A 21,647-nucleotide genomic window follows, 5' to 3' on the forward strand; every position below is an offset into this window, starting at 1 on the left:
GACACAAAGCACTAAACACCTTCTGAGCTCCAGAAGAGAAGCATGAAAATTCTTTAAAAATAAAAATCTTCACTGTAAATTTTAGGGGATAATTATGTAGAAAAATCTAGCTAGGTAAAATAGCTGATTTGTAATTGGAGTAGAACACAGCACAGCTGGAACTTGTCACAAAAGTAAAGGGTTTAACAGTTCTGAAGTACCCAGAACTCTGTTTTTACAGGTTATTGTAAAGACTGCAGTTCTCTGTCAATGCAGTATGCCCTGTTCTTGTGATGTTGTAATTTGGGGGGGTGAGACTTAAAATTTTAATAATCTCTTTTCACTAATTAGCAACGTCTCATCTGAAACTTTCTTCTTCACTAATAGTGAGTGATAAATTTAAGTCCATATTGTTCAGCCCAGAGAAATATGTAACACATAAAATGCTTTAGAAGCTCATTCTTTGAAGCAGATCTTCAGATTTGTAAGTTAAACAGTGTAGCTTGGCACTCATTGAAAAAAAGAAAAATCAACAGAGACGTGCCAAATCTGTGCTGTAAGAACTTATATGGGGGGAAATGGCTGAGCAGTAAGGGACTTAATTTGTAGTAGAGCACCATATAGCTTTCTTCTTTGGTGAAGTAATTGTTCCTTCTTCCCTATTCCCTGTATTTCAGACCAGCTATCCCGCTTGCACATGATCCTTAAGCCTTTCATGTTAAGAAGAATCAAGAAGGATGTGGAAAATGAGCTGTCAGATAAGGTGAGAAGAAGTATTTATCTGGAATATTTCAACTTTATTGTCATAGCTGTGTTCTCTAATCTGTTTTTTTCAAACTCATTTTTCAGTCTGCGTACCTGAAATTTGATTGTAGACCTTTCACAGACCTTCAGTTTCTGGCACTGCATCCCAGCAATCTCATTAGAAGTGGATGTAACTGAAGAACCCCTAATGAATAAACTTTTCTTCTAGAGAAAACATTTTGTTAAGTTACAAATAAAAAATCTTTGAGCCTGATTACTTTGACAGAAATGTCACTAACTGAAGTGAAAAAGATTGATACAACAATGATTGGGTGATAAACATCTCCAGTTGCCTTTGTGAAGGATTTGGCGTAGATTTAGGATTCTTTTTGCTTGCTTGTAAAGAGCAAGAAGTGCGTAGTGGTAGCATCATACTCTTCTCTCTTGTTAGTCTCTTAATTCATGTGAATGTTAGCAATACTGGATGATCTTGTGGTCAATATGTCCTCAGGTGTTGGGACCACTGGCTAAGAGACATCTACTTTGTTCTGATTTGTTCTGTGCTTATTAATTTCAAAACTAAAACTTCCCACAGACACTGTTGGTACGTGATGCACTGTTGTTATCATGGGCTCCTGACACCTGTTTAAGACGGCTCTAAATGGGTAGCATTATAACAGTAGAATAGTAGAATTGAGGTCAAATTTTAAGCTGATCAGCTGCAGATGTGATGTTTTCAGAGTTTCTTAATCTATCTGTTTACTTAGTTGTGCTTACATACCTTTAAAGGTCTGTCTGCTACATCATTACCTAAGCCTTCCAAAACACACCTATGGGTTAAGTCCTTCCCAGGTTGGATCCTGAAATACAGATATGAACGTGACTGCCTGTATATGTATTTTTTGAGAAAGTTATGTTTCCTTAAGATTTGTTTCTCTCTGCTTTGTGTGTACTGATGTGGTCATCCTCCATTTCAGAGATAGAAAAGACTAAATCTTTATTACTATTTTGCAGATTGAAATTCTTATGTACTGCCAGCAGACAAGTCGACAGAAGCTGTTGTACCAAGCTCTGAAAAACAAAATCTCTATTGATGACCTCCTGCAGTCCTCAATGGGCACTACTCAGCAAGCACAGACCACCACTAGTAGTCTCATGAATCTAGTCATGCAATTCAGGAAGGTAAGGCTATTTTAAATAATGATTTTTTAAAAGTATAATTCATTAGCACAGAACTAAAGTATGGCTTCTAGAAAACACCATATAAAAAAAATTTCTGGTATAGGCAAGTAAATTTGCATGCAGTTCAGTTGTGTTTCTGATGCTGTGTAGCACGATGTTGGGGTAGAAGAGCTTTAGCGGAATTGGGCATGCCTCTGCTAACTGGTTTAGTTCCAAATTGGTTGTTGAAGGAAATCATTCACTTGGGAAGAAGAGGCAATAGCTGTTAGGTGAATAGGAAAAGATAATGATGCAGTATTCAAATTTGAGTAGATACTAAAATAGCTCTGACATACTAATCAATATTAAAGTTTTAGCGATCAATAGTCATAGTTGATTTCAGATGTAAATGCTGCATCAGACTAAATTAATTCCTCCCAGTGTTTGACATGCTCTCTTTCTTACAGGTGTGCAATCACCCAGAGCTGTTTGAGCGACAAGAAACTTGGTCTCCATTTCACATCTCCCTAAAGCCATACCAGATTTCAAAGTTCATCTACCGTCATGGACAGATCAGGGTCTTTAACCACTCACGGGACAGGCAAGCCTACTCCACTTCCTCTCCAGCTTAGCATATTTAGTATTATTACTTAGACTTATTTTAGCTTTGTAAGTGCTAATTAACTCCCTTACCTGAGGTACTTAAATGACATTGGCCAAGTGATGCATTCCTAGTTTTCTTTCGTTCATTCAGCTGTTAAGCATCTGATATCTGATGCTCACTCTTGGTGGAATCCTGATCATCAGATATCTGTTTCATTGAATAAGACAGTCAGGAAAAGGAATTTAGAGTTGTTGCTGATGCTGTGTAATAGAATTAAGCTTTAAAAGAATTCTTAAAAAAAAACCCAACAACAAAAACTTGGTTTCCCTTCAGTGAGTTTTCATGTTTAAGGAAGCTATCAGTATCTGTATGTTGTGACACGGTATATCGTGAGCATCTGCTAGTGCCTTGACAGCTTTTAATGCTTACCTTGGATGAATAGAAACTGCCCAAATACAGTTTGCTGTTTTCTCTGACTGTGGCAATCCTTGATTAATTTTGTTTGCATTCAGTTATGAGAATTGCTCAGGGCAGAGATGGCAGAGAAAGTCATGGCAGAGAAAGCCATGTTTGAATATGAGACTAACTGTTCTACAGTGTAAAATGCAATTCCAGGACAATGGTGTGTCTCTGTCAAATTGACAGTAGTGCATGTGGACTGATGATACTTTTCTCCTACTGCCATACAATTCCAGATATCAAGAGTGCTGAAATACCTACAATGAAGAACTGATTGGTTACTCTGCATTTTCTGCTGATTGTGTGATTGAACATTGTGTGTGTTAACACCTTCTTAGTGATTTTGTTTGGTTTTGTTGCTTTCTTTTTCAGGTGGTTACGGGTTTTACTTTCGCCATTTGCACCAGACCACATCCAGCAGTCTCTCTTCCATAGGAAGGGTAGGTTTGCAGTCCTGGGAAGCAAGTTGGGCTGCACACTTGCATGTGATGTTGTAGTATGTCTTATTAAGGGGGAAGGGCTGAGAGGCCAGATCAGTTAGTCCTCTGAGATAATCTGACCAGAACTTGTTAGAATTCTGTTAGCATTTGTACTTGTGTATATATGTCATTTGCTCAATGAGGAAAGGATGGAAGCAGCTAGGAAAATAATCTGTGGACAACTTGTTTAGTCACTGCTTAATTCTACTACAGTCTCTTGTTCCATTCCTTCTGTCTTGTTTTAACTTACCTCAAGGTATTAATGCTGCCTTTTCAGTCAAATGTGAATTTTTCACAGATTCAATTCGGAGAAATCTTGGATTCATTTCAGTAAATTCTGTATTGTATGTTAAACTGCCAACTTCTCTTTCAAGTAAAAAGTAGATAAGGGGCAAGTGACACAGGTTCTAATCAATGAGCAGAAAACCCACATAAGCTGCTTATATTGACAAATACTATTTATTATTATAGATGATTGAATTTTTTTCACTAAAGAGAGCTAACTAGATTTCTCTGCTGTTGGGGTGGGAACATTTTGGGAGAAAAAAGCAAGAGAGATACTGGCTGCATTACTATGCTGAAATCTGTTAGCATGGACCTGTTCAGCTATGCAAAACCCTTTTCAATTAAGAAGAACCAGATGCAGCTACAGGAGTCTGCACTTGTCTGTAACTCTCTAACTTCTGTGTGTCTTGCTGATTATTCTGGTCTCTGTTTTGGTATTCATAATAGGCTTTTTCTTGGGGACCCTTTTTGGCATACCATAAAAGGAAAATAATTTGGGGAATATAATTTTTGTGTAAAAGTTAAAAAATAGAAAGATATGAATGGTATTGGGGGTACGCAGTGCACATGGGTGGGCCTGAAAGGCTTTCTTCATGAACAGTGGAACACACCTCTTCTGCTCCGCACCCTTCACTGCAGTGTATTCATCATCCTCACCGTATCTGTTGCATCCTTATCCCCATACCCACATTCCCCTACCAATTCCTGTGTCTCCTTCCAACCAATTTGACTGACGGGCTGGGTGAGAGGGAACATGTTTGGCAGGCATCCTGAGGTATGCATGTTCTGGTCAGCTGTCTGGCAGATACATGTTTGGATTCGCAAACGTGCACGCTGCCTGTTGATTCTTAGTAGGCGAAATCCACGTCCTTACTGGCTGCATGGTTTTCTGGCCTAGAATGTATTTGTCTTTCTTGGTAAATGCCTTTCTCTTGCCCAGCCTGGAAGATGAACTGGAACTTGGAGTCAGGCAACACAATTCAGATTAAATTTTCCGTATTTCTAAAAGATGTTGGTTAAATTAGGATCTCCTGTTTTTTTCACCTAGGTTTGTCATATGTCAGAGAATGTGTTATCTTGAATTGATGAGGTAAATTTATTGTTTTCAGCTATGAGTGTCTGTGAAATGTGTTGGCCTAACTTCAGTATTTCTGTGACATAGGCATCAATGAAGAAAGCTGTTTTTCTTTCCTCCGGTTTATTGATGTCTCTCCAGTGGAAATGGCAAACCTCATGAATCAGGGACATTTAGCCAGGTGAGGACAACTTTTTTTTCCTCTCTCTTTTAGTAATTATAGGAGAAGTGCAGGTGATGTTAGAGGCATCTCTCTGTAAACCTGCATTTTCTATGCCTCCTAATATTATCATTTGTGTATTGTTATCTAATATTATGCCAACTTCTAGGGTGTTCCTCCAGGTATAGGGCACCATTATGCAAGGCAGTTTTTATGCCTCTGTCCAAAGAAAACCTCTGTTACAAAGATTTGACATTGTAAATACACAAGATGGTCAAAGGGCAACAGCACAGTTTGCTTAGGATCACACTGTAGGCTGCTGGCATTATCAAGCACAAAATCCAGACTTTTGAAGGCTAGTTTATTGCAGTGCTTACCAATTGCACTTGAGCATATGTTTTAACATGTACAGAATAAGCTTGTGCTGTGATAGTTGTTCTTCAGCTCCAAGCCATATTGTCTACTTTCCACATGTCCTGTTTTTAATATGAAACAGAATTCCAAGGCGTAGGCTTAGGATAATGGATTTTTTGCATTGTGAACTGTATTATCTTTGAAGGGGATGTGATCTGTTTAAGTTATAGAGTACTCTGCAACAGACAGTACTCTGACACTCTGAAGTGACTGTTAAGAAATTTGAGTTTAAAAGCAAGTCTTAATACAGTTGTTTTGCTTAGGGCTTTGTAAGTGTAATATTCTTTTATTGTTGTGATTATTTTGGACTATGTTTCTTGTCTTTGTTTCAGTAACATAATATAAATTTCTCTTGATCTCTCTGAATGATCTTTATGATAAATTCTGCATTCATTATGCAGGTTGTTATGAAGAATTTATATATGGAGCAATTTACAGAGAAGTCAGAGTGCAATTTTAAGTACTAGTGGCTAACTTGGGCTTGACCCAAACAAAGTGCTTCAAAGTGTATGCTGATTTAATCACTTAGATTCAGTTAAGCCACCTTAGAAGAAATTAAAATAAGAGTAATATAATTGGAAGATGTCTACCGAAAATTATTTTCCTTTAAGTCAGGACACTGCAAGCCTGAAATTCTGAAAAAATATTTGTGTCAAATAGAGTTATGTTGTAAATATACTCAAGCCTTTCTTTGTCAAAGCAGTGATTAAATATATCTACTGTGTTTTGTTTCAGATGGTTAGCTCTTTTCCTGTCTCTGAAAGCATCCTACAGGCTCCATCACACGCGCTCCTGGATGGAGGCAGAAGGGGAGAAACAGCAGGGGTCACGTTTTCTGAGGAACAGGGATTTCTTGCTTGATGTAAATTTCCCGCTCTCTTTCCCTAACTTGCACAGCTGCACTTTGCTGCAGGTAAGCAAAATTTCTGTGATGTGGAGACAGTAGCAAATCCTCATGAGTGAGAAATGATGAAAACCTTTCTATCCTTATAAAACAAACTTGGAAACAGGATGACTTTATTATCTGCTTTATTAGATATTAAAGTTCAGAGTGCTGAACAGAAAAATAGTTTAACTGCTATCTTCCTCCCATGTGGTGATACATTTCAAAACCTGCTATAAAAAATAAATCAATTTAATTAGAAGTCTTAAAAATATTACTGGAGCAACAGAACTAGATTCATAATTTGTTGGGGTGGATTCTACATGTAAGCTTAAGAGGTTTCTAATGTTTTTCTACATGTAAGATACTTGTTTTCTGACTGAAATTAATTCTTTTCTTTTCAAATTCAATACATTGTTGCAGCAGCTGGGGAAAGCAGAGACTTCAGCCTAGCAGTGTTTTAGAGTTGGCGGACAAGCATTGTCTGTCAATGGTGTCTTTCTACTCTGAAATTTGCTTCTGCTGCTGTCTGGTAGACTCTAAGCGTGTTCATCTTACTGTGTAATGCAAGGTCATTTTCTGTGATCTTTTGCCTGGGATGTGTGTGAAGGTTTTGTCTTTTTATGACTAAATTGCTCTTGATTTCCTGAGTTAGGTTATAGCTCCATTGATTCATCTCACTGGGAAATAAGTTCACAGAAGTGCTACCATAGAGTCAGGAAAGCATCTAGGGCAGTTAGCAGATATGCAGTGAAAAAATGTTTTCTGAAACAGTGAGATTGTGCCAAATTTCTCTAGGGAATATTGCTTCTGTTCATGAGTCTGGAAGGGGAAAGGAGATAGCCAGAATTCAATTGAATAGTGTGTAGAGGAAGTTGAAATTGAAGACGCATAAGCAGTAGGAAACCAACTTTGGACTTGGTGTCATGTTTTGCAGTGTTAACAGCAAAGCCAACAAAATGAGTCGTCCTAGTTATCAAACAAAGAGCAAGCCAACTGACTCTGTATGCCAGTTAACTCTGGCTGTGCTGGTGTTTAAATATGCTGTGTTTCCATGTCTAGCTTGATAAAATGTCTATGCTATATGGATTTTGGGGGGATTATGATCAGCTCTTTGTACACTGACTGTGTAATGCTTATCTCTGAAACTATACTGGAGCTCTGTTCTCTCATTGGTATGGTTAAGGAAAACTTGTGTGCTGTCATAAATGTTGCAGCCTAACAGTAAAGGAGTAGAAGATGGTATCAGAAGTTGTATGCACTTACAGAAGGTAGCATTCATTTTTACATGTGCAGAAAGACAATCTAGATCTTTACATAGCCTTTGGGCTAGTGTGTATAAATATTAAAATTAAAGTTGTTGTATTTTCTTAAAGAACAGAAGGTAAGTTAACATTATAGATATTAAATGTGCGATGTGGAAAAGGCACATGTAAGTTCTAATATTAACAATGAAATGTAAAGCATTGGCTAGGCTACAGACCCACCTGTACCATAACGTGGCAAGACTTAAACACATAATTTGGTTTCTCCAATTAATTTCTGTTCTTTGAGGAAGTCGTTACTTGTGTCTCAGGGGGTCCCAGTGCTGTGACTGTGTGTAACTAGTGACTGGTGTAACTAGTACCTTTTGCATAGAAAACAGTCAGCTGAGGAGCAAAGCTCATCAGTGTGTGCAATACAGCGCATTTGTGATAACCCCAGTAAATCTAAAGGAAGTTTAGCCCTACCGTTATGACAGATTCTTTAGAACTGTTTTCCAACCTGCATGTTAGACAAATTACCACCTGAACTCACTTTAATCTGTTCGCAGAATCTTGTTTGCACAGCTTACATATAGTACATCTTAAAAAAAAAAAAAAGGGTGCAAAACCAAGGGAGAGTTGAAAAACAAACTGAACTTTACATGCCTGTCTTTTAGCAGCAGGCATCATTGTGAGTGAAAATGAACTCACTTTTTTTATCTTAGCCCAAATTTGAGAAGCTTTCAGTGTAAAATTCCCTGGGGTTTCCTGTAGGGCTTCATAAGATAGTAACATGTAGGGAGTGAGGAGGGGGAGAAACAGAGGAAAAAGGAAATGGTATAAATCTGGAAAGGCTTTTCTTAACTGCTCAGATCAGCATTTCCGATTTAAGAGACAAAATATGAAAAGTCAGTAGGAAAAATGGATCTTTCTGAAATTGAGGTAACATCTGTCTAAAGATAGTATGAGTTTATGTAAACACAGAAATCCCTTGCAGTGTGAGGTCTTTTCACTCCCTTACTCAGCACCTCAACAACACGTATATTAATTTGTATACGTTGATTTAAATTAATATAAAATCTGATCTATTGAGATGAACCTTCCTCTCCTTTGCTTTCCTAATTTTCTTTCTATAAAAAAATCAGGAGTGTTAATGAGCTTAAGATGCTGGTAGCAATCACCCATATTAAGTGCAGCTCTGTTTGCAACATAGGAATACCTCTTTCAACACTTACTGTGGATTGCATGGTTGCAGTAGCTCTGTACATTCTTATTTTTTAAACAATCCTCCTCCTCAGTTCTTTGCTTTGTTGTACTAAGGTGTATGATCTATTTCAGAGCTGTGGCTGTGTTCAGTTCTGTAACCTTACCCAGTCTTTTCCATGTATGTGACTGATGGGAGGTTGGTTTCCGCTGTCCCTGTTATATCTGGTGTGTACTCTGTTCATGAATACTTAATGGCTGCGTATGTCAGGGAATTCAGAGGGGGATGTTTCTTACATGACCTGCTCATAATTTGTACACAGGAAGCACAGTGCTGAAAACCAGATTAATGCCTGTGTACAGGACTTACTTCTAATACTGTGTGTGTACAAAAAGAATATTATTCTCTTCTTTTGGATACCTTCTTGGAAGTTTTCCTTTATGTTTCTTCCTGGATACTTCTAATTGGGCTAAAGCCATCTTTGATGGCTCTTTGATATTGTCTTCCAAAAGAGAATTAAATAACAAACTTGCATAGGTTTGGAATTACAGTTTGTTAGCTTCCTCTCTCTCCATTTTTGTATTCTCACCTTCCAGGAAATAAAGTTACCAAACCCCTCTAATGACCAGGGCCACAATCAGCATGCCAGTGCTTGCTGTTGTAAGACTTACTGGAAAGCTCTTCTGACTGCATGCAATGCTGATTCCTCTTTGTAAAATCAGCTGTACTCCCAGTGTGTGGGCCAGGGTGGGGAAGAAGAGGGTCTTTGAGCTAAAGCAATTGTTCTGAATCCATCTAGTAGCCTGCTGTTGCTGGGAGAGAAGTGACTCTTGCTGTCCTTTCTTTACTCCCAGCCACTGAATCCTGCCTCTGCTGATGTGGGCTCACACTGTCACATCCCTGTACGAGCCAACTACAGAAAACTTCCTATTTTCATGGCTGCTGAATTCGTTCTTTGATTAGATGTGTAGCTAAATAGGCTTCTGGAGGGGTGTGACGGGACAAAACTAGCACAAGAAGTGGCACAAATATGTCATGGGAAAGGGACTCCCCCTTTTCAGCAGCAGTGCTGGTGCTTTGTTGCCACCGTTTCTGGTCTTTAGATGAATAAGCCAGCATTCACATCTGTTGTCCACAGCCATGGACTCCCAGCATTGCATTTCCCACTTTGCTGTTTCAGCACATGGCCTGTTTTACCAGGTGGTGAAACAGATCACAAAACTAGCTTGGAGTGAAGGGACAAGGGTTTGTTTTCATCTTGATCAGCATCTTAACGAGTACAGACAGCTAGGCCAACAAGAAGGGGCTCTGCGGGGACAGGAGTGAATGTGTGAAGCAGTTGTTGCTTAAGCCAGCGTTACTGATAAAGAATTGCCAGCTGAGTTAAGAGCCTGATTCTGGGATTATCCAGTGTGGCCCAAGCTTTGACCTGTGCTTTTTAGCCCTGCCGAGTGTCACTGAAAGGCTATTGTCAGCTCTTTCTGCTCTCACCTTTTATATAGAGGAGCAGATGTGCACTCAGAGAGTGTGAACTTTATTTTTGCCAGCTCCAGATCACGAGTCACACTGGTAGCAGCTGAAAGACCCACTTACATGCTAGGATTGACTGATTGTATTTCTTAGGTGGTGCTAGCATATACATACAGTAAGACTATTTTTCTCCCTTGTCAGCAGGTTCCAAATTCTATATGCTAGCCATCTGCATCTTGCCCAGTGCATCTACATCTGGAAATAAAGGGCTCAGAATGCATGATCTGTAACAGACTACTGCTGTGGATGTTTTCTAGCATTTTTTGACATGCATAGGAATGCATATATCCAGTGTATGACAGTGATATACAAGGTGTCTGCTTCTATCATGTATCCTGATGTTGAGGACTTCAAACAATAGGATTTTAGAAAATTGGGAGGCTCTATAAAGCAAAAGTAGCACGCAGTTAATTTTGGTGCATTAGGAACTGGGGCAGAACAATGCCAAAGCTTTTACTTAAGTGAACTGCTAAAATTGTCAGGAGGGTACATCCTGTGATCCTATGGCAGTGAGAGGTATACGTCTTAACGTTTCTAAAATTGATGGTTGTTTCCTGTAGTATGCAGAATAATTCTCTGCATACTATATGAAACAATTATATGTAACAATAACAGTTGGTTGCTATGAATATAGAAGAGTCAGAATAAAAACCAAGTAGCAAAAAAGGCTTACTCTCTAAGCAGTTTATTTCATTGTTTGATGCAGATATTTACAATAAAAAAGAAGATATAGTAACTAATGCAAGCAAAGAAAATTTAGTTTTCTGTTATTTTTCTGAGTAGAGTCGAGCATCTTCAAAGAGCTCCCCTTACTTAAAACTGCAGTGTCATCTCAGTGGCCCCACTTTTGAGTCAATGTGTTTTTCTGTATCAAAAGGACATTGATACACTTGTGGCAAGTTCCAGGTTTTACACTTGGGTGTGTTCATGTGTATGAGTAACCATGCTAGCACCTTGAAAGTCTTCAGGATAAAATTCAGAGCCATTTTGCACAGGAAAGGAAGAGAAGGTTGGAAAAGATCAAAGTCCAAAGATGCCAGTCCAGTCTCATTTAGTCTTAATTTTTTTCTCTGCCGAATTTCATTTTACCCATGGTTCAGGATATATAAAGGAGTAGCTAGAAAACAGCTTGAGGGTCAGACCTACTAGAATATTCCCATACTTCCTTCATTATAAAAGCTAAGGTCAAAAAGTTCAGAGAAGGAAAAACTTGTTTCTGGTTCCAACTGAGCGTAAAGGCAAGTATTGATATGAGCTCTTCTGATTTCAACTATTTCAGGATTTGAATGTTCTGATAATTACACAGAGATCCTATACACTGTCATTGCAGAAGATGTGTAGAGTTTCCTTTTTCAAAGAGAAATATTTGGTGAATGTCCTTTGTCTGTCTTTCTCATGGGTAGTTACAAGATTTAAGAGGATGTTTTCTTTATAGACATAGTAACTTCTTAATTTTCATTTGTTTCCAGAACCTTGTGTTCAGTAGCCACTGTAAAGCAGTTACTGGCTATTCAGATCATGTCATACATCGAAGGAGATCAGCTACCTCATGTGTACGGTGCTGCCAGGTGACTGAGCTACCGTCCTTCCTGTGCATAGCCAGTCCACGGGTAAGTCCAAGCTGAGTTGTAAATTATGTATTTTCTATTGTGTTTTAAATCTTGTTAGAATTGTGTCTTAGGAACAGGATGATCTATTAGCTTCTTTTGGTTGGGTGAAACTGTTGTGAGGATATCCTTTTGCTACTGTATTCAATAGTGGGTTTTTTTCATAGGGGAAGTGACTGTAATGTGTACTGAAGGGAAAAGGAAAGTTGTAAGATGCACCCAACAGGAGTTATTCTGAGATACGTAGATTTCACTTTCTTTCCTAATACCAAAAGCAGTAAAATTACAGAAGAGATTGTCAAGTAGATTATTCCCCCATAATCTAAGGGGGAGATGTAGGTATGATAAGAACAGAATGGGTTGATTGTTTAGTCAGCTCTGTGACAAAAGGGGGCTGAGGAGCAATGCTTTTTTGAAAAGGATGTTCTTTTTCTCTCATTGCGTCAGCTTATGCTCCAAAAAGGAAACAGCAAATTGCAGTATATAAGGATTATTGGAGCTGGCATTTTCTAAACCTTTTGGATATTAAGTGGTACTGCTTGGGATTGTCCATCAACAATAAACTGCATTTTGAAATTACTTTAGCTGAAGTTTCCTCAGCTGATGCAAGAGACCTTCAGTTGTGTTTGTTCCATGTTGTTGGATCTTGACAAAGCTGGACAGAATGTACTTAAATTAGCAGGCTATCCAGATGCTACATTCTTTGGTTACTGTTGATATTGCTGTAGGCTTGATCAAATGGGGCTGCATGTGCAATTATACATTGGCATCTGGAGAAGGGAGGATGGCAAATAAGACTCTGCTTATCACCTACATGCTGCTCCTCGAGCTGAATTCATCTGTGCCTGCAGCTCTAGGGGCCAGGAATCTGACTGAATTCTCAAAGTCGCATATCACCTTCCAGTAGCAATATATTACCTGGTTCAAGAAGAAGCACTTATTCTGAGAGTAATTGTGAAAAACACTTCTTCAGATTCCTTTGATTTGTTGCCCTTTGTACTTAAATTTGCGTTGCAGGTGAATATGTTGAATACTTCCTTTACATTAGGAGGGGAGGAGAGGGGCTCAGAAGGCTACATAGGAAGGGGGACAGAAAGATGAAGAGAGATCATATGTGACGTACATTCTAGTGAATACAAGTTGCTTGTTTTGGCTTGGCTGGTATATAAAGATGATTCAAGTGGAGTCATGGCTTTTTGTTTCTAGGAATACAAAGACTTAATTTTACGCTTGTTAGAAACTTTTGGCAGGAGTGTAGAAGACCTGAAACAGCAGAAAGAGCACATATGTTCTCAGAAACGATAGCCTTCTGTTGTTTGACCTGTGATGAATTTTGGGGAAGTTAATGGAGCGAATGATAGAAATAGGAGCGTATGTTTATGTAGCAGCTTTGGGGGGGTAGTGGTGAGGGGGGGGCTTTAGTGTTGCAGTTTTCTTTCTATGCAGGCAATCTTCCTGAGTACACACAGGCCTCAATCACCAAAAAAAAAGTGACTTGGAGGATGGATCTTGTATTCTTGTATTCGTTAAGAAGTTGATTAATTTGGTTTAGAGTAATATTGTTTGCTTTAGTAGCAGTTCGGTAGATCCCAGTGTGTCAGAGGTATTGTGGTGAGAAGTTGTTTTGGGCATCTCACAACACCTGAAAGGTTAACTTTGCATAGAGATAAATGCAGGAAGCACTTTACAATTACCCTAACTAAACTAAGTTTTTTAATTTAAGGTGGCAATGCATTCATATATCTCTATCACTATATTTTTTTGATGTATTTCTGAACTATGACTGTTACATTCAGTCAGTTTGACAAGAATGTGTTGACATAGGAGGGTTTAGTACTGAGGACTACCCTACCTTTTGTTAGAACCACAAAAACAAACCTGGAAAAAAAGGAGAGAGGAGGAGCATGAACAAGCTTGAATGGAAGATTTTTTTTCATCTGTTTCAGAAATGCGTAAGGCCATGTAAAAGATGCAGAGCTCTACCCTAGGAGTGTGTATATGCATTTAAAAAAGTGTGGAGCTGACAGTACAGATAGCCTTACGTCCTCAGATGTCAGTCAGAGTTGTACAGGCTTAACTTCCTACATGGGAAGATTTGTTCTTGTTAATGTAAAAATTGCACTGAGGCACACATACAGTTTGTCTCAAGATTGTCTCCTGCTAGCTCTTCCTTTAGGGGAGGTATTACTGAAATGTAGCTTGTAGAATTTTATGATGTGACTATTTTTCTTTTTAAAATCCTAGTGTACGAATCTCCATATTGATCTCAGTAGATAAGCCACATTTCTGTGTCAGAAATTAGTCTGCCCTGTTTTGTGTGTAATGGCTGTCTGTCCTAGAGGTATCCTGGAAATAAATATGATAAGTTGTCTGTGCTTGAAAGAGTATTTGTCCCAGTCTATCCAGTGTAGATATATGAACTGAAATGTGATGGTTAATGGTGTCCCTTAAACAACCTAAGTCTGTACCATCATTTGCGGTGTACATCAGTGTTCAAGCAACAAGACTTGCTTGCATTTTGAATTGAGGTTTTGCCGTTTCACGCTAAAGTCAGTCCTATGCTTTGACTGCAGGTGGCAGTACAAGATAGCATCAACTCTAACAGTATCTTTTTAGTAGTGGAAATAGGTATGAAGTCTTAACATAGTCCCTTTCACTTTGCAGTGTTTCATGTGGCTGTGTGCATAGACCCATAAGCTAATCTGGTTTAAAAATAGCTCTTGGCATCTTGCAAAACAATGGCTTTACCATTATTGCTAAGATTTTGTATGCTTTTTTGTTTTTATTTCAATATGTACTATAATTGTGCTCATGAACCTGTTTAAACAATTGTTTGGCCCTTGCAAAGAGAAGTCTCTCTTTGTGAAATGAATTTATTCCTATGAGAAGAGCTCCTGTAAAACAGGAGTGGACCACAGGCTTCCACCCAGAAGATCTTGCTTAATACCTTTTACTTTGAGTTAGCTGGCAAATGTTCAGAGAGGTGCAGTCAGCATCTAAGATATCATGCAGTCTGTCCTGAAGCATGGATTGTATCCTTCACCTTACAATTCTAAAGTGCAGTATTTGAAACTGGTGATATTTAAACTATTTTATTGCTTATCATTTAGTTAAGCCATTAAAATATTTTAACTTGCATGATATAATGTTATATATGTATTATTCTCAGTATGTTGCAGTTAATTATGTCATACTAGAGTAAGCTGGCACAAAAAATTAAAATCCCTTCAAATACATAAAAGCTCTTAATCTGCAATACAATGGTAGTTCTTTTACTGTGTTTAATGTTTCGGTTGTCCCATTATCACACTAATTCCCATCCCTACTCAATTTTGCAGAAACTCCGCTGCCTACTGTTCACCATCAAAACCTATAGACTCCCATACTGTTTCATTGTATGCAGCTCTGCTTCCATTTTTAAAATGTGAAAACTTTCACAAGTTTGATTTCCCCTGTTCATTTTCATTCGTTACATTGCCTTTCATAGTCCTGTAGGTAATGTCATTTTGAACACTGTTAAGATTCATGACAGTGTTTTTAACTTACATGAATTTACATGGATTAATTCTTTTTTTTAATTGTACTCCTGAAATAAAAGCAACAACGACTTCTAAAGTAATGATATATTTGCTTTCTATATTAGTGAAGAAACCTACAAAGCATTGCCAGTTTATAACTTGTCTCTGTTACAAGCCCATACTGTAAGGTTAATTGTCTAATATTAAACTTTAGTTTCATTTTTATGTGAGTTTACAACACATTATTAAGTCTCTAGATAGTATGTGAAAGTTTCTACTAGCTTTTTTTTGTAAACTTGGTTATAAATAGCTTTTGTAAACACTTAGCCCAGAATGTTGGCCCAAAACAGACATATATTCAGAAAAGATAGAAAGAGGTTGGAGATCTGCACTGTATTGGAAAGATTCTTGTGCTAGATGGTGGATTGTTGTATATTTATATTTGTGTGAAAGTGTTGTAATTGTATGTCCTTTGGATCATATGATTTAACTCTTGGTGGAGTATTGGAACTAAAACACAGCAGAGTAGGCTGTACTGCTATGTACTGTGGCTCAGTTCTGCTTTTGGTTTTTATTACTGCAGTATCTTGAAGTTGTCCCTTACTCTGGTAAGGGAGAGATAAGAGAAAGCTATAGGTTGTACAAAGGACAGCCTTGTCTGCTGGAACAGACTCTTTACCCAAGGACCTTACAGCCATCAGCATACAGCTGTTTGGCTAACGTAGACCTTCCACTCTCTGTACAGATTTGGGTGGATGGGGCAGAGCAAGGGGAGTTAAAGTGACGGAGCCATTCCAGAATAGCTCACATGGCATGAAATCAGAGTTCCTGTGTTTGCAACACTGGTCTGTCCAGCTGGGTTGTATGTACTGAAGCAGGCAATAGGGCAAGGGATTCATAGAACGGCCAGAAGAAAAAGATCACCCTGTGCTCACTTGCACTGTTTCTGTAGCCCACTTCTGTTCAAATCAGCTGTCAAGACCAAGAAATGCGTAGTTCCAAAACAGGACTGTTTTCCTGTTCATTTTTTTCCCTTTCTAATTTATGTATCTTCCTAATTTTAAATTATCACATGAATTTAAATCTCATCTCTGCTAGGTAAATACTTGATTGTGAAGGCCAAAAATAAAAAGAAAAAGAAAATTGAAAAAAGAAATCTAGGGAAAATGAGAAGTGCAGCAAGGATATTATTCTTTTACTCAGCTTTGCTATCAGTTGTGTAGCAATTGGCACAAGGCATTGTTTATCAGAAGGCAAGTAGTCTGTGCCTGGTTGTTCATAGGACTTTTTTTTGTGGTGTGGGGAGATGTTGCATCTTTGCTTATTTTAAGCCCAGCCTAAGATTGTTTTCCATTTGTACATGCCAGTTACAATTTGACTTTTAAAATTTGATCCTGTGGCAAGGTACCTGAACTGGGGATTTGGGGATGAGGGGAAATCTGAACAAGAATATTGATGAATATTTTACTTGTAGGTAACAGCTGTGCCACTGGAGTTCTACTGCAATGACCGAAGTGCAGAATACGAGCGCAGGGCACTAAAGGAAGGAGGAAGTCTTGAAGCAAAGCAGTGTGTACTCAATGGAGCCCCTGAGCTAGCAGCTGACTGGCTGAAGCAATGCTCCCAGTTCTTCCCAGAGTATCCAGGAGGGCTGTTAGGGATCAGGCCTCAGAACGGCTGGTCTTTTATCAGGATACCAGGTAAGTTTGGAGGTTGTCATGGAACAGAGAAGAGATAAATTAAGGACAGCTGGTTTTCAGTGGTAATTATGCTTGGTTGTAGACTTTTTGAGGGGGTGGTTATGTGTTTGGTTTTCCTCCTGAGTGAAAGTTAACCCTGGTATCTTAAAATACACTCTGATTTCATATCCTCTATCTGGAGTAAAGCTGTCAATGGGTACTGAACAAGTCTAATACAAACTTTTCTAATGCTTACAAACATCTCTTAGCATGTCAGCCCTCCAAATGACTGTAAAGAGATGGATTTGCTTACTAAAACACAATCTACTCTCACAACCAAATACTATTTTGAGGTTGGAGATAGGAAGATTGCAGAAAAAGTAACAGTCATACGTTGCCTCCTAGTGTACTGGAAGACCTTCATATTGACCTAAGAGATCTTTTGTTGGTCTTCATAGTGAAAAGATAAACATTACTCATAGCAGTCTACCATGAGAAGGATGGGTTTGGGGACCAAGTTCAGAGGAAATTGGCCTGGAAAATAAGGCATGAGGGATTTACTGAGTTTCAGTTGGAATAAAGAAGACTTATTCATACTTCCTGGTAAAGTGGGAAAAAGGTACCAGTGTACTAGTAAATTAAATGCACTTCATTTTTTCCTAGTATTAGACTAAAGTAACCAAAGATTTGCTAGAATTTGATTGCCAATACTGGAGTGACTTTCATGGGCCGGACACACTCTAGCTGTCGGAAGATAGTCCTGAGCAGTGAGCAGAATTCTGCAGAAAGTACTAGAGATCTGAGAGATAGCCAAGAGGAAAAACAGCTTACACTGCCAGATGCTAAGTTATTCCCAGACCCTTTTGGGTCAAGGATGTTTGGCAAGGGAAGTTAGTACAGTAAAAGGAAAATGGCCTTTTGCTTGCTACAGTCTGGTTTAGGAAGGTACCTCATAAGTACCTGGAGTCATTTGAAGCACATGCACGTTTGTATCTATGTAGTGGAGAAACCCATTTTTCATGAGCTTGCACTAGATTAATGTTCAGTGACAGTTGATGATTTTATAGTTTCTTCATGAATCCGTTGAATTGTTTATCAGTTATTTGGAAACAGAAAATTAATCACTGTAGCAGAAAGGAGGGAAATAGTGAAGGGGGATTAATTAAGGTAGAAGGCATGGATAGAGAAATGAAGAAAAATAGTCGATGTAGAATAGAAAGAGGGCTGCATTCTCCTGAAAAGACTTCAATTTTAAACTGATGACTTTGTCATCAGGAAAAATTTGTAGAGGAATAAAGATGGGGTACAAGAAGCTTACAGGAGTGAGTGAATAGGTGCAGGGTTAGGCAAATTGTTATCAAAGCACAGCAAAGAATTTGGTTGAGAAGGTGGTTGGGATGAGTGTGTTATGTAATGCTGGGTTAATTTAGGAGGTATCGGAGCTCAAAGTGGATTAAAAAATAGTTTTGTACAGCTATGTCTTAATTAGGTGGACAGTAGCGTTCAAACCTAAACTTATTCTAAGAGGAAAGGGCACATACCACGACAGGACAACTGTGTCTATACGTGCAGGAGCAGGCACAGTGCATTACAGAAAGTGACCGATGTGCTGAAGGAGCCATTTACAAGGCTGAAGTCTAAGTGTCAAATGGAACAGTAGGTGTGAAGGTCTGTGGTAAATAGGTGACAAGAAGAAAAGCGTGTATGTGTCTCTCCTAACCCTGATCTATCCTCTCCCAGACTCGGCGTTCCCAGTACCCTGGCAGCAGACTCAGCTGCGATCACTGTGGGAATCTCTTGAGGCTTTTCCTGTTCTTTGAAAGAAAAATGGTCCTGGATTAAATGGCAGGAAGTGTCTGAGTCCTTTTAGCATCGATAAAAAGCACTGGCCTCACTGGCTGTTTACTGTGAGAGCCAGCTAGCTCCTCACTGACCCCATTGTGCTGTGCAGACTGTCGGGAGGGGAACCAGGGGTGTCAACTGGAACCCAGACTTTATCTCTCTTTCCTCTGCTTTTTGCATGTCCAGAGGCACTTTTTCTCATTCTCCAGAGAGCAGTGAGCCCAGCTACAGTCATTGGCCAGAGCTCCTGACAAGGGTTATTTTGAGTCATAATCATTTTTAACTATTCTTCCCAGGCCATAGGATCCCACTGTATCCCCCTGTAGGTCCTTATCCCTGCATGGCTGGAGGCAGGGGCTGGTTTTCTTTCAGACTGAAAGCCATACAATACGATTTGACAGCTACTTTCTTTTCAGTCTCATTCTCTTTTTTATTTCGTACAGTGCTGAAGAACCCAAAAATTGCGTCCTAAGGAGATTTTTTTGATGTGCAGTCCAGGACCTCTATCTCCTGACTGGCTTAAAATTTTAAAAGTTCCTCTGATGCTATTTAAAAAAAAAAATTTTTTTAAAATAAAAATTCCAAAGACATTGTCATTGGAAGTTTTCACTGATCATTAAAAATGGAAAATGTAGAATTGCAGATTTTGGAAACCCCATTTAAAAAAGTAGTAAACCACCTTTTTCTTCCTCCAAGGTAAAAGGGAATGAGAAATAGAAGTGAGAGAAACTAGAGGTAGAAGACACTTTCTCCCCCCTGCTTTTGAATAATTGTGGTGTTTTCTGAAGATGGCATGAATAAAGAAGGAAATTTTCTGTTACCGCTTTCCAGAATTTGTCTTTTGAAGCACTAGGTGGCAGACTTTAAGCATGGAAAAATATGTGATCTTGGAAAACACAATGGTATCAAGATAGCACGCTTAAAGATGCCAGGATAAAGTCAAATGGTTTTCTCTTCCAGAGATGATAAATCTTGTTTTGTTAGTTCTGTTTTGCTTCCCTAAAAAAACCCAACAAAACCCAACACTTTCTCACCAGTGCAGTCTGCTCTGATGCTGAGATATTGGACAAATTACGAACTGTTAACAAGTTGCTAACTTTTCAAACTGTAAGACCATCTGCAAATAAGTTCTTTACTTGTAATTTGTATTTTATTGCTATTTAAAAATAGTAACTTACACAATGGAGACCTAAGGAGCCAGCAGCAAAGGACACGCATCATTTCCAGTTACCAAAACTTAATTCTACCTATTCATGCCTGTGTGAGAAAAACAGTAGCATTTTGCTTTTGGAAACTTGGTAATGTGTTAATCTGAGTCAGTTGAGGTTGACTTTTGAACAGACCCTGTTTGTTCTCTCAGTTTCCTTCCAGTCAGATGGCTTCTGGTTAATAATCGTATTGGTTTGTCATGTATATCTAGACTTTTCATACTGCTTCACTCAATATAATTCATTCTGAAATAGCAAGCTGACCTATTAGAATAAAAGCAGAATGTCATGGGTGTATGGATTTAAAGGAAAGAATAAAATTTTTTATAAAGATTAAACATTCCTACTGTGCAGAGTTTTTGACTTACATAGATGTATTTTAAAACGAAATAACCGTAAATAATTTCCATTTTTACTTAATTGCCTAAATTAAAAGTTTGTTTTTCCTTAGAAGAATGCATGAAACTATTAACTATTTGTACATAATTGAGACCAAGTTCTGTTCTAGCAATGAGTGTGTCATTATACATTATGTTGCACTTAGAACAAATGCCAGCCTGAGCTGTGGTCTTGAGTTTTCCTTGCAGTATCTCCTTAGCTTGGCTCTCTAGTTGATGGATTCCCTAAGGTAGTTGCTAATGATTCAGGCAATGCTGTGGTACTTGCTCCTGGCAAAGCAACAAGATCACCTTCAAAAGGGAGAGCAAACTGGAGAAAAAGAGTGACTAGATAGGCAGACAAGCAAGCAAGAGCAGAGATGTCTTGTCTTGGATTCTTAGCTAGTGAATTGCAGGACCATGGCTCTAAACTTAGCAAAAGAGAGAGCGTTCACAGCATTGGCTTATAGTGCAAATACAATAGATAATAACTTTAAGTGATATCGAAAACTCACAATTTTTTGAATTTCAGAAAGCAGGACTGTTGGCTGGATCTGCTGATGTCCTTATGTAGATCCCACTAATTCCAGCATCCAATCTGTTATTTATATTTAAGCTAAAGGATATTTTTGAAAGAGGTCTTGATTGACATACTAAAGCGATGAAGAATCCACCATGTTTCTAGATAAAAGAGCTCCTGACTAGTTTTTCATCACTATTGGAAGGATAAGAGGGAAGCGTGTCTTGTTTTTACAGTTTTAACAAGTCACTGGATACCATGCCTTTCTCTGATAGTATAAAGTTCTCTTCTGTTGTTAAAAACCTTTGTCCAAAGGAAGAACCTTGAATAGTGCCAATTGCTCTTTGAAAAATTGAAATGCATCAAATTTCTGAACTCCTTCACTGCGGGAAAAGTTTTTTAACACGCTGAAATCTTGAAGGTTTTTCCTGAACGCTTTCTGGTTTTTACAACGTTACTGAAAGGCATCCTAAACCTAGGTATGATGTTTCAAAATGATCTTTTGAATTACATATAGAAGAACAACCACATTCCTGCTTTTTTCATCAAACCCCTGGTTGTATGTGCAAAAATCAAACTTAGCCCTCTGTGCCACATCACTGCACTTGGGCACTCATGGACTGTGTTGCCTGCCGTGCTCATAAGATCTTTTTAGGAGTGCTGTTGTGTGATCTG

The 21,647-nt window shown here is 38.5% G+C and overlaps 1 protein-coding gene across 1 annotated transcript in view; it reads left to right on the forward strand.

Moving 5' to 3' along the window:
- Positions 1 to 21,647, forward strand: part of INO80 (INO80 complex subunit) — a 71,548-nt gene that overhangs the window by 30,039 nt on the left and 19,862 nt on the right. Inside the window, exons 19-26 of the mRNA XM_010580083.1 lie at positions 657 to 742; positions 1,738 to 1,905; positions 2,352 to 2,485; positions 3,320 to 3,387; positions 4,874 to 4,967; positions 6,096 to 6,273; positions 11,691 to 11,831; positions 16,821 to 17,046. Coding sequence (XP_010578385.1) covers positions 657 to 742; positions 1,738 to 1,905; positions 2,352 to 2,485; positions 3,320 to 3,387; positions 4,874 to 4,967; positions 6,096 to 6,273; positions 11,691 to 11,831; positions 16,821 to 17,046 — 1,095 coding nt within the window. The remainder of the gene's footprint in view (positions 1 to 656; positions 743 to 1,737; positions 1,906 to 2,351; positions 2,486 to 3,319; positions 3,388 to 4,873; positions 4,968 to 6,095; positions 6,274 to 11,690; positions 11,832 to 16,820; positions 17,047 to 21,647) is intronic.

The sequence above is a fragment of the Haliaeetus leucocephalus genome, unplaced genomic scaffold (assembly GCF_000737465.1).
Source record: "Haliaeetus leucocephalus isolate CR32 unplaced genomic scaffold, Haliaeetus_leucocephalus-4.0 Scaffold696, whole genome shotgun sequence".
NCBI lineage: Eukaryota > Metazoa > Chordata > Aves > Accipitriformes > Accipitridae > Haliaeetus > Haliaeetus leucocephalus.